Genomic DNA, 13,961 nt, shown 5'->3' with positions numbered 1-13,961 from the left:
AAAAAAACATACTATATAACATGTTGAAGAGTTGGCATAGGTCTCTTTGTATTTAAATATTATGAGGGAAGGTGCCATTCCTCTGTCCATTCAAAATATGCCATTTGTTGAAAAAAAATACAGTTTTGTTTTTTCTAGTATATTTGAAAGATTGTTATGCTTTCATTTTTTTCATGTGTTCAAATGATCTTTTTCTTTTCCTTTCATTTTACTACTAATTAACTATTAACTACTACAAATACTATTAATATTACATAAGTCTAAGTAATTAACTAATAATACTATAACTACTAATACTACTAATAAGTCTAACTACTAATACTACAACTAATAATTAACTATTAACTGCTACTAATACTACATAAGTCTAACTAATTAAATAATAATAATACTAATAAGTTTAACTAATTAACTATTGCTAATACTAGTAATAAGTTTAACTAACATGAGTCTAACTACTGAAATAAAAATGATAGAAACTAAACCTTTTGCTAGGTAACATTTCTAATTATTATATTTATTAGTTGTCTTGAACTAAAATTTATTAATTAATAACTAAGTAAAGTTACTAATTTCTACGTTTATTAATTGATGTGAACTAATTAGTATGTTTATTACATTGACGTGATCAATTCATTGGATATCAACGAGGAGACATGATGAAATGACAAGATGAATGACGGAATTGACGAGGCAAGAAACGTCAACATCAATGTAATGTATATTGACAAGAAGTGTTCACTAACCTAGATGGAGAGTTGATGCGTGATGGATGGTAGCACATGGAGCAAAGTGCTACGGAGCGCCACAAAACAACACCTTGTGAGATCCTAAAGGATATTATGTAAGCAAGAAAGAAGCTTTTCAATAAACCAAGGAGCAATACCTATTTGACAAGTGCTCGTTTGTGAAGAAGGCCACCATAGAGCATGTGTTATAGAGTAGGTAAAGAAGCAGGATGGCCAAGGACGAGCTGGAGGACATTGTCCTTGACCCTTGCTATAGAGAGAACAAAAGAAGCAAGAGGTGTGTAGATAAGCCATAGTGCCGAGACGAGCACACAAAATCTACATAGCCAGGAGCGAGTAGAGTTGAGCTCGAGGACTAATAGCCCACAAAGAGGTATGCTAAACGAAGTGAGAATGAAAAAGCGTAGTCTTGTAAACGAAAGAGCAATGTAATCTCTAAACGAAAAAGCATAGTATTGTGGGAAAAAAAAGCATAGTCTTGTAAGAAAAAATATGATAAAAAGAGGGGTTGAAAGAAAAAAGAGAAAAAAGCTAAAAAACATATGGTCTTAAGCTACACGTGTAAAAATTGAGTTAAAGGTTTTTATATGTGCTACCAAAATGTTTATCGTGAGCAATGGCCTCCATCCACGAGGTGAGAAGAGGCTCGTACCGCACCTCTAGTCGGAAAAACAATGTCTAGCATGCTGCCACGTGTCAGTTTCTGGGAGGACATACTCTTCAATTAGAGGCCTAGCCTGCAGTTCATGTGCGCCATCCGGCAAGAGCACGAGCCGCAGCAGCATGTATGGCTACCCCGCTGCGCCGGTGGCCTTTTGTGTTGCTGCGCTACCAGCCAGGAGTAGCGATGGGAAGAGAACCGATGATTTCTTCGCAGTGTGTTGCAACTGCTCCTTCATTCAAGGGTTTGCTCGCAGCTTCCCGCGATATGCGTTCGTGAATGCACAGAGGAGGCCCTTCCAGGGCCAGCGGCTGACATACGCCGCTACTGCCAATGCCAATGACAATGGTGCAACAGGCAGCCGCACTGCTATCATATGGTTTAAGAAAGACTTGCGAATCGACGATCATCCGGGCTTAATGGCTGCAGATAGCTACGATTCAATCGTACCGCTCTACATTCTGGATCCCTCCTTACTGCGTGGTAAGTCATGGACTCCTACTACGGCTACTCCAGTCGTTCCACATGTTTAAACTTGAGAGAGAGAGAGAGAGAGAGAGAGAGAGAGAGAGAGAGAGAGAGAGAGAGAGAGAGAGAGAGAGAGAGAGAGAGAGAGAGAGAGAGAGAGAGAGAGAGAGAGAGAGAGAGAGAGAATAGCAGGTTGATAGCTAATCCCTCACTTGGCAGACCAAGAACGATCCCTCACAATGCCCCCAGCTAGTCTTGTATATACTCTATGGTTGTGAATGAGATGTTTAGCCCTCATGTTGGGCCATTGTGACTTCTCTCATGCCTTCAAATGCTCTTGTGCTCTCATGTATGTGCTTCTGTGTGTTCTCATGTGCGTGATATACAGGGCATTCACAAATAGACGATTGGATTGAAGACTTGATTGAAGAGGGCGAGTGGGAGGCCCTAGATATGGAAAGGGAGTTAAAAGAGTAGATTGCTGGTGAACATGGTGCGTGCCTTGCAACAGTTGAGATGTTGGGGGGGAATTAGAATCAAATGGATGTAGTGCTTCTGCTGCGAATGTGAAGATGACTGAGGTGCAATTCGTGCTGAGTCAAGTGAAGATGCTGCTGAGTTAGCCTGTGCCAAGTGAGAAAGGAGTGCCGCAGAGGCAATCTGTATCAAGGAGAAAAGTTCGAAAGAGGAAATGAGTCAAGTTTGAGTGAAGAGGAGTTGAGTTAGAGTGAAGAAAGGTGCTGGTGGAACAAGTGGAGAGAGCCTTGAGGCGTAAAGAGGCAAACGAGAAGAAGATGATGATGTTGAAGGAGAGGAAAGTGAAGCAGATTTAGATGAAGAACTCACAGACCTGGGGCGAGTCTAAACAAGCCAGGCCCTTTGTGTACGTAAAGTTGGAAGCCAATTGTGTGCCGAGGAAAAGTGTGTCAAATGGAGAGGAACTTGTACTGGCGTAGGCAAGTACAAAGGAAATCGTGGCCAGAACCAGGGCTGTGATGCCAACGGCCTGCAGGCCAAGTTATGTGTTCAATGGAGTGCTGCTTGAAAAATGGGGCCGAGGTGAGTGATGAATGAACTAACTATTGTCTCTTACACATGATCCACATTTTCCCCAAAGCTCAGAGTAGAATACATCCAAGATAAAATGGCATTGTGGCTTTGAAAAGAAATTATTTATTCTTGGTGACTAACATAACAAGTGCACCACCCTTTCATTAGCCCTCATAAATTCATGATGGGCGAAGAACCAAGGTAAAGTTATACTAGAGAGTTGCCCAAAATTTCCACTTGAAAGGTAAATGTGTTGACCAGAATTCTTATTAGGGAAGAGACATAAGCCCAGTTCAATACCTTATTCATTGGTCCACACAAACTTATGATGGTGAGGAAGAGAAGGTTGGCATTTTAACCAAGGTAAAGTTAGAAGGAAGAGTTGTCCCCATTCTTACTGGAAAGGTAAATTTACTGACGGTAGTTATTGTTAGAGAAGATTCCTTGTGAGGTAAGTGTCCCGTGAGCTATGGGATCAACGCTATCTGGTGGGTTCATATTAATTTCCTAGTTAGGCCCATGCCTACACCAGTCTATCTTAGAGTCATGTCACGTATAAGTCAATCAACTTGCATAATGGCTAGTGTTAACTTGCCCTTTCCCTCTCCATGCACTGGTGGATGCCATGGCAGAGCCCACCCTTACTGCTTCTTGGATGTGGGCTTTCTTTGACTTGGATAAATTTGCCTCTCATCCTTGCAAGCTTCAGATTCTTTCCTCTTCACTGTTTAACTTCATGGTAGGTTTTCACTCTAAAAGAGTTGTGGCTTCTCTATGTGGATTTTCGGGGATTTCAAATTGCATCTCAAAACCAGTAAGAGATTGAAAGGGTTGTTAGAAGTGGAACTTGCCTCTAGATTGATGTTTGAGATATTACTTGCCCCTACAGTCTACAGTTTAAGTCACCTTAGCACTCAACATTTGACAGCTATCTTAGTCCTTTAGAGGGGCTTGGGTGGTTTCTCTCACTATGCTTTGGGGGTTGGATGGTTCTTGGGTTTAAGCAGATGAGCTTTGATCAAATGACTAGAATGGCCACGACAGTGGAACGCACCCGCTGGGGAAGGCTTGTAAAGAACCTTGTAATATGTGTTTCTAAGGTTGGATGGTACACAATCACTTTTGTAAGGGTCTGTGCCGATTCCACTTCCACACAAGCTTATGCATGGAGCCTCGAAATTATTTCAGTTTAAGATCTGAAAGAGAAACTTTCAAAAGGGGCTGACAAGGACAAGACAAGGGGTCAAAGATGGAGCAAAATGTTTGGGAATTCTACCTACATTGAGCGAACTTAGGGGTCTGTTTCTGAAGGAACAAGGGCTGATTTCTAATCATCTTCAAAGTGGTTCATATAGGTAATTCACTAGAGAAAATATTATACTAATAAGCAAGCAACATTTGCAAATGCATAGATTGAATGAAATGATTGTAGCATCGTAAAGCACGGTAGTGTTACGGTATGAAACATCAGGTCAAAATTAATCCTTGATCATTGGCCAAATGATTTGGCTCTTGTAGGACCCCAAAAGGAAAATAGAATAAATAAGAACTAAAATCCAAAAACTCAAGAAGTCTTGATAGTTCCATAAAAGGGGACCAAAGGTCTGCCCTCTCTTCATCCCAACATTTCACTGTCATGGTTAGTTGGTACCTTTGTTGCAAGTGCTGTCATTCAGCCTGCTTTGCCATCTCTGTTGCTGCCACACCTCTCAACATCTCAAAATGCATAGGAGAAAGGCATTGCTGCCCTGCTGTTTGGTGATCCATTGTATTGTTGTCAGTTGTTTCATCATCCATGTTGCTGTCTGGTGATCATCATGCTGCTCCTTGTTATTTGGATTGCTGTGTCTAGACCTGCCCTACTGCAGTTGCAGCCTGCTATGACTGCCAACTTCATCATCAAGGCTGCACAGGTGAAAGGCTTTGCTGCCCTATCGGCCCTGTGATCATCATGTTGCCTCACAATCCACTGTGGATAGTCTAGCTAAATAATGAACTTGAGGTATAAGGGTTTCTAGCACAAATTGAATTTGTTCATAAAAATCTCATAGTTGAGAAAGAGCATTTGGAGGCAACTCATTTGGCTGTAAACATGATGATGCGTCATCATGATTTGATGTGGCATGATAATGTGGCACAGTAAACTCTCGATGTACTGTAATTAAACCACTGGTTTAATATTCATTTTCCAAAATTAACTGAAAAGCTGCATTTCTGCCTTTTATTAAGAACAGTGCATTTGAAAAGGAAAACTGTCTGTTCTCGGAATAACAGAAAAAAGAAGGGAAAACTGTGCTCTTTAATGCCAATGTGTGGGCTAAAGAAAACTTAGGAACACTTGGGAGCTGAAAATTAAATGCTGAAAATTGAATTTGGAAGGTTGAAACTTAGCAAAATTTGCCCCCATGCAGATGGGAAATACGTTTTTGAGGTTGGGGGATAGAGAGAGGGGTCATTCTAGCCTTGTGCAAGCTGAGCGAGATAGAGAGAAGGCTACCATAGCTACTACAATAGTTGAGACTTCTATGACTGACATGTATGCTGTGGGGCATTGTGTGGTTTGCGACTGTTTAGTCTGACCACCGTCCTATCACTCTTTCTTGTTATATTTTTATGGGGCTTTTAGTCCTCGCCAGTATTGTTGGCATCTCCTGAGTAGGTGCTAGTCCTACCCTCTCTATTCATCACGTTTGACAAGTTGGATGGGACGAAGTACCCTCTATGGTCGTGTTGCATGGAGTGTCTCCTTGATAATTGTGACGTTTGGGATTTTTCCTATACCACACCCTAGTGTGGATTCTCATGATCGTGTGATCGTAGATTTGGCAGCTTTATGGGATCCGTTGAATGTATGATCGTGCATGTTAGACATATCTGCACTACCGAAGAGATTTAGAGGAGATTGGCATCTCTCATTTGGATCCAAACATTCGGGGATTGATTATCTCTTGAGTTGAAGCTACGAGAGCTTTCTGTTGCAAATTCCTCAAGGATGAGGGATCACATCCACCACAGGACGGAGGAGCTTTAGGATGAGCTTTCATTTGTTGGTATGGATATGTCTTTGGAGGATCTAGCTGTGACACTTCTTTCACGTCTTTCATCACTCGCATATGATGTGTTCTATATCTATGAGCGTCGTAGTGAGCCAAATTCTTGTGGAGCCCATGCACATGGTTGTGCTTATGTGGCTTTATCTCCATGTACAGGACAAGTCAAGTAGAAGAAAGGGGAGGGGAAGAATTTTGAGTCATCTTTCGACTGTGATATAAATTTTATGGGGAAGCGTAGAGGATATCCCACATGTCCTCATTGTGGGAAGACCTCGCACCTCGAGAAGTGTTGGAGGAAATATGGTCATCTTTGTCCGGGAGCAAAGTGTGGATCTACATCGGAGCCTTTGTGTATCTCTTCTTTGTCACTTGCTATTACCATTGAGTTCGCGATTCTACACATTTATCAGGTGGAGGAGCCTTATTCAACTGTCTAGTCTTTTGAGCAATCGTGGCTCATTGATAGTGGTGCATCGAGTCATATGACTCCTCAAGGTGATTTATTACAGGATCTTCGTCTGCCAAAGGGTGACATCACTGTTGGTGACATTTCTTTAGTGTCTATTGGTGGTGTTGGCACCTTGCCTCTATTGTTTGACCATTCATCGAGCTCTGTTTTTGAGGTCCTGCATGTTCTGGACTTGGGCTTTTCTCTCCTCTCAGTATCTTCCTAGTCTTGGGACCCATGTCTTCTTCATCGAGCCGACTGTCTTTGTTGAGGATTCTTCTAAAGGAGCCACTTTTGTGACAGGTTGGCAGGAGGGGGCTATCTATGCTCCATTCCCCTTCCTTTGTGCAAGGCCCTTCGAGGTAGCTTTTTATTGCCACACTTGTTCTCGATTGTGCACCATTTATCCCACAGGTTCCATCTCATCCCTTGCCATCTCCTTTGGTGGTTCCCTTGTGCCTCCCATCCCTTTTAGTTGGGTACAATATTGGTGATGCGGTTGTTTTAGAGCGAGCTACCCAGGATTGTGAGGAGTTTCTTCAAGGTTTTCAATCCACTTTGGGTCATTCTTTTATGCGGCAACCTCTTTTCTTCGTCATCAAGCCACCATCCCCTCCACCTTGGCCCTTGGTCCATGTTTCTATGTAGCTTATGGTGCCTTTGATAGTTCCTTACAATTGACTTCTCATTGGGTTAGAGGCTTGGCTCACCTATTTCCGACTTGAGTTTTTTAGAGCGATCTGTTTTGAGGCCTCTTTGTTTCCTTTGCCCTTTGGTGGCCTTTTGTTTGATTGGATTTTTCTATGGAGAGAGGGTCTTGCTCCTTGGTTGCTTTTCTTCATCGATGCCTCCTTTTTTGCCTTTTAAATAGGTGGCATGCTCTCCCACTCTCATCATCCACTATCCATAATCGATTCTTCGTGATTAGCCAACCCTCCTCGTTCTCTCATCCCCTTGCTACCATATGGCATCCACATTGATGTGTAGAGCTTTGTGTTGGCCTGACTATTGCAGCCTTGTGCCTTTAGCCATTGCAGCCACATTGTTCCTTCTCTCTCCTATTGTCTCTTTCTTCTCTCTGTGTTCACTTTGCTCTTTCTGTTGTGCACTCTCATAGTTTCAGCCAAATAAACATCATATGCGGTGTGTTACATCAATGGAGATAGCTTTTATGGCTATCTAGATAAGGCAACGATTGATTTTTTTAATTTTCTCGTGATGAAGTCTAAAATTTCTCTCTATTCAGCATTCTCTCACTTGCCAACCATTTTCCAACCTTGCCCTGAAGATCTCAGCATTCTAGTCCTTTGAGGCTAAGAAATTGCATTTTCTCTGTTGTAAACCCTAATTTACAGCAGAAATTAGGGTTTGACAGCAACATTGGGAAGCATGCCAAGAGATTGAAGCCTCAAGACTTGAATTTTTGGGGTTGAGAATTAATTCTCAGGAAGATTCAAGTGAGGGACTAGCCATCATTCTAATTTGGGGCAATTTTCATTTTCCAAGGAGTTGGTGAAGGCCAATTGCACTAGCAAATTAATCTGAAGACTTATTGGTCATTATTGACAGCAAGGGGCTTTTGGATTGCGAAGGGGATTGAAGGAATCCCATTGTATTTGAATTCAATGCAATTAAAGAAAAAGAAATACTGAAGGGGCACTAGTTTTGGGGCCAACACAGTGTTCAATGTCCAAGATTGATCGGTAAATGTTTGCTCTTCAGCATTTCATTAATTATTGCTTGATGTAATTAAGTTATAATCAGGTCATTACCACTCCTCCACGGAAGGAAGGTTGGTTTCATTATGACTAGTAGAGACAGGACATTCACTTTCTTGGTTGAAGAGGATTGACGCCTCCAACAAGCGGACTTGGACCACATAAAGAGTTTAGAGGATGCTTTAGACAGAGGATAAGTAGTGGCACATTCATAGTTACCCGAAATGTTTGGTCTTGTTTCGATGTTTCAAGGTTTCATTTCACTTTTCATTTTGTTAGCTACCTTGAAGTTTTGAGGTTTCAAAAAATAATTACTGTTTATTTTTTATATTAGAGAAAGAAAAATGATCAATATATGGTTATATTATAGAAAGAAAATAGATCCATAAAATGAAAATGTTCATTTCACCTAGAGGCAAGAGTCTAAAGCCTAAAACAAAAACATCCATTTCACCTACTCATTTAGAAGTTAGCATTCATAACTCACAAATCACAACATATAGGCTACAATGCACATATAATACACGATGCAAAGTAAAAGTAAAAACTGATATTCATGCATGTACAAAGTTCTTGTGGGGAGGCATTTTTTGCTAGAGGAAGTGGAGGCCCAAGGTAGAGAAGGAGGTGGAGGATTAGGAAGAGGCAGAGTAGGAAGAGATGGAGGGGTAGATGCAGTGATGGAAGCGTGTACATCTGTTGTAATAGACCACACAACACAAGAAAGAAGAGAGACTGCAAAGAGAGAGTACAGCCATAACACCGCACAAACTGTATGTATCATGAGTTCACACGCAGTGGATAGACAACTGATCACAAAAATAATTGCTGAGATAGGGAAAATATGATCAAATACAGCCAGAATCTGTTCAAGCACGAACATTACAGCTAGTAGACATTGAGAAAAGCTTGAAAATATTGTCACCCAGCCTGTGCCAGCCTGTGCCAGGCTAGAAACAGGAAAATGCAGGCAGTTGCTGTAATGAAAACACAGGCAGTACCAGCATTAAATGCAGCTGTACAGGATTAAAATAATGCAGAAAATGTAAACTCAGGCTGCTGCTCACAAAATGCAAGTGGTGGATGATTGGAAATGGATCGATCCAGAATCAGGCCACCTGGGTAGTGGCAGGCAGGGTAGATCAGCAACAGCAGTTGGCAAGCTTGCAACATTGGAAAAAAGCACTCCAAGACCTAACATGAACGTCTAATACCATGTCAGAAGTGGGTGCAGCAATGGAAGTGTGTGAAACCGCTATACTAGACTGCACAATGCAAGAAAGAAGAAAGGCTACAAAGAAAAAGACGAATAATGCAAAGAAAGAATGCTCAGGAAATGGAGTCCATATGCCAAGACATAAGAGAGTTGAATACTATAATGAGTCATTGACTGAATGGGCACTGGCATTGGCTCGCTCTCTCCAATACGATCTACAAGTAATAGAGTATGCTAACAATGCAATTGACAAGGAGGGAGCCCAACCTATAAATAGGCAAAGAACAAGATCAGGTCAGCTAGCATTTGGACCCAAAATATAGGTCAACCAGGCAAGAAATGCATAAAATAATCAATCACCCATAAAATAACTAGTGCCCATTGATCCTCTCTAAAAAAGAAATGCACATCCCACTAAAACACAACTAGACTCACACATGGATTGACTAATTTGCAAACAAAGATGATGGGGCATGCAATGAGGAGGGCATGGAAAAATAGGGGTTGTAAAAGAAAAACAGCCCATATGTTTTTCTAAATAAAAGCAGCCCTTCAAAAACCTTCTTCGTTTTGTGACCTTGCTTTATGAAATGAAATAGAGTAGGAAGAGCCGTAGGAGGAGATGATCCGGCTCACAAGGAGAAGGGCATGGAAAAACATTTGTAAAACAAAAAGAGTCCACATGCTTTTTTAAATAAAACAAATGTTATTAAAAAATTTGTTTCACGAACCTTTGTACATTTTGTGTCCCCATTTTGTGAAATGAAATAAAAACCGTTTCACATGTTTTGAGATTCTTGGTGAAACACGTTTTTGGTTAGTATGGGCACATTGTAAGAGAAAGTGGTATGTTGACCTAGACTTGGCCACATGTTTGGTAGATGTATGGAGATATTGGGTTTACTAGAGGAGGCTTCTATAGAACAACAATGGGATTGAGGAGAGTGGGAGTGGAGGGATTTATTTTTAGATAGGCCATACGCCTGATGTGGCCTTCTTTGATTGCACATTGAGGTTGGGGAGGAGGATCCAAATGAGTAGGATCAGGGCACAACCAACACCTACCTCCCATTGGTGCAAATAGGGTGTTGGGTGTAAAGGCCCTTTGTTATGCTTCCCGTGTATACATTTACTTGTGCATGTAAACGCACCCTTATAGGTGTAAGTGTACCATACCCTAAGTATAAATACATTCTTTTATTCTTTGTGCATACCACATTGGTACACACCCTACTCATGTTTTTGCTCTCTTTGCACTCTCTACTGGTGCACACATTGCACTCCTATTGTGCATGCCCCCTTCAAACTGGTATCAGATCTTCGGCCAAGGTGTGCGTGCTTCTCAAAGTCCGTGCGAGTTAGATCTAGCTCATTTGATGTGAGAAAATCATCAGATGGTCACTTTTTGGGTCATGTGTGTGCTGGATTGCTATCAGTTGACAGGCCAGAAACCTAAATTTGGTACAGGCATAGGTTGTTTTTGCTCAGGCAAGCAGGCGCAAGTCGTTTTTTGCTCAAGCAGATAGGTGCAGGTTGTTTTTGCTCAGACAGACAATCTGAAACCCTAAAATCAGATAGGACAGCTGGTAGTACCTTCTGGAACAGTGTGACAGCTGTTAGGCCCTCCTGTGGTGACGTGGCAGTCCTGCTATCAGTTCTGGATTGACATTCATAAAATCTGGAGCTATCTCTGGACACTACAACAGTCAGCCCTTTTTGGATTTTCTGTGATTTTGCACAGTGAATGCTTGTGCAGTGACGTTTGACCCAAAACTTGCAAACATTGTACACATTGGCTTTGGAACATTTGGGGCTTTTCATGTTTTAGTGAAAATTTGCTTAGTTGAGTTGAATTCATTGACATTGCTGTACGTCTGGACTCCAGAAATTTGGGGCTTTGGCAGAATTTGTTAAATTTCTGCAACATTTGCCCTTGTTTGGCACTCGGGAACCTATATTAATACAATTGGGGCAGATTTGTTGGAGAAATTTTGGGACTGTTCACATGGGTGATGTATTTTGCATTAATTCATGCTTTGGCAATGAAATAACAGTAGATTCATTGTTGAGTGGGAGAAATTCTTACTTGGGATTTGTCAAATGTTGTCAAAAGGCAGCTTCCTTTAGTACATATATTGTTGATTGCTCATCATGCAGTGAAATAGTGGTATATACAGCACTTGGCTTGTTGCATATGGGCATTACGGTGATGTATTATTGAAGCGGGAGTTGTCTTTTATGCATACTTATTGCATTTTGTGCATGTATATGCTGTAATCAGCCTATTTGGACTGAAATTGCAGCAAATTATCTGCCTCTTGAGCACCTTTGGAAGTGCATTTTGTGTACTTGCTGTTATATTCAGCAACCTTGCTATTGACTGACAATATTCAGCACTTTATTGCAGAAATTTATTGCTGAAAATGGTTGGTAGTGCATCCACTTCTAAGACAAAGAATCTTTTTGAGATTCGGAAATTTGATGGCAACGGCTTCGATTTTTGGAAATATCATATGCCGGCTATCCCGTTTTTGAAGGATTGTGATAATGCTTTGAAACAAGAAAAGCATGTTGCTTTGTTAGATGAGGAATGGGCCAAGATGAATAAGAAGACTATTGCTTACATCAAAATGGTAGTCATAGATGATAACTTGGTAGATCTCCACTACACATGAAGTTTGGGTGAAACTCAAAGCTTCATATGAGAATATGACTCTTGTCAATCAGGTCCATCTCATGTGGAAGTTGGCTAGCTTGGGGCTTGATGAGTCTAAGCATGCCTTAGAGCATTTGAATGTATTTATTGGGATTTTGAGTCAGCTATAGGATGCAAGTGTGCTGCCTTTTGATCCCAAGTTGAAGGTTGTCTTCTTGCTTATGACTTTACTAGATTTATGGGAAGCATCGGTTGTCTCTTTGAGCAACAACCCCAACTTGACTTTTGATGGTGTGCATGGTTCTATTCTCAATGAGGAGATTAGACGCGAGGCAAGTGGGGGTAGTAGTGGATCAATCTATAATGTAAGAGGAAGGACTAAAAAGAAGTCAAATGTTGCAAATAAACACAAAAATTGTAGCAAAAGTAAGGAAAAACAATAAGTTGTCACTCGCTACGAGTGTGAATGCAAAGAGCATAAAAAGCGCGATTGTAGGCATTTTAAAAAGGAACAAGAACACAAAAAGTAGATAAATGTTAAAGACAAAAATAATGAGAAAGCAACTCTATCCCTAAAGAAACAGAGAAGGCAAATGTGATATCTAGGGTTGTCATTGAAGAGATAGAAGGAAATGAAGATACTGCAGATTTGCTAGTTGCATCTTCAGATGTGTATGCTATGACAATAGAAGACATGTATATTACCAAAAAGGATGTGATAGATGCCTTGTTGTCTGCTCATTGTGGATTCTTGACAGTGGTGCTTTGTTTCATGTAGCTGTATCTTTGGAGTGTCTCTTTTTATGCAGTAGGTCACCTTGGGAAAGTTTACCTAGGGAATAACTATGCATGTGACATAGAGGGAGTTGGCACCATACACCTGGCTCTTGAAGATGGCTAGGAATTGATTCTTCATGATGGTAGGTATGTACCTGGTATCAAGAAGAGTTTGCTTTCAATTGGGCAATTAGGTAGCAAGGGTTACTTTACTACTTTTGGTGGTGGAATGTGGAAGGTGCAGAAAGGATCCATGTTTGTTACTAGAGGCAGTAAAAAAGGAACTTTGGTTTTTGGTTGTGAATGTTATGTACATGTACCTGTTGATAGCAAAACTTTCTTAATATGACCACTCATAGGTTTTTGGCTGTGAATGTTATGTACATGTACCTGTTGATAGCATAACTTTCTTAATGTTATCCCTGAAGAGGTTTGGTTTGACAAACTTTCTTAATATGACCACTCACAGGTTTTTGGCTGTGAATGTTATGTACATGTACCTGTTGATAGCAGAACCAAACTTGACATGAAATCCATCAAAGGCATCTTCATGGGTTATGGAGATGAAGAACTACTGAAAAATGCACATTTAGTGACTTAGACAAGAAGAAATTGAAATTTCAGCATGATTAGCCACTTGAACAACCATTAGCACTGAAAATTCAGCCTCGTTTGATATTGATTTTGATGATCAGCGTGTCATTATTGAGCTAGATGAAAATGGCCAGCAAAGGGATGTTGAAAATCAGCTTTGGCAGCATAATTAGCATGTTGAAAATGAATTACAGCAGCTTGAAAATGAATTACAGTAGCTTGAAAATGTAGCTCAATAGCCAAATAATGAGGTTACTGACATTCCTTTGGATGTAGACCCATTGCTTGAGATTACAGATCATAGGGTGAGAAGGTCTACACGTGTCAAAAGACTTGTATAGAGCTTTGATCCCTCTTTGGATTGCATTTTACTCACAGATGAGGGTGACCTTCTCACATTCAAAGAGGCACAATCTTGTGAGTTAAAGAAAAAGTGAGAGCTAGCTATGAAGGAATAAATGAAATCTTTGTCAAAATGATACTTGGGATTTGGTTCCATTGCCCAAAGATAGGAAAGCCATTCCTAACAAATGGGTCTATAGGATTGTGTGATGGCAAACCCAAATACCAA

At 40.8% G+C, this 13,961-nt stretch overlaps 1 protein-coding gene across 3 annotated transcripts in view; it reads left to right on the top strand.

Moving 5' to 3' along the window:
- The first annotated feature begins 1,397 nt into the window (after window positions 1-1,397).
- Window positions 1,398-13,961, top strand: part of LOC148040097 (DNA photolyase) — a 94,736-nt gene continuing 82,172 nt past the window's right edge. For 2 of the 3 annotated variants that reach the window (XM_087696607.1, XM_087696606.1), the window contains exon 1: window positions 1,398-1,893. In XM_087696607.1, the coding sequence (XP_087552733.1) occupies window positions 1,533-1,893 (361 nt within the window). In that variant the 5' untranslated portion in view covers window positions 1,398-1,532. The remainder of the gene's footprint in view (window positions 1,894-13,961) is intronic. The other variant, XM_087696605.1, reaches the window with a different exon arrangement.

The sequence above is a fragment of the Lygodium microphyllum genome, chromosome 2 (genome assembly GCF_053477565.2).
Source record: "Lygodium microphyllum isolate KBCC chromosome 2, Lygodium_microphyllum_v1.1.10, whole genome shotgun sequence".
Taxonomy (NCBI): Eukaryota; Viridiplantae; Streptophyta; class Polypodiopsida; order Schizaeales; family Lygodiaceae; genus Lygodium; species Lygodium microphyllum.
Note: the sequence above shows the minus strand (reverse complement) of the source record. Positions and strands in the feature narration are given on the sequence as shown.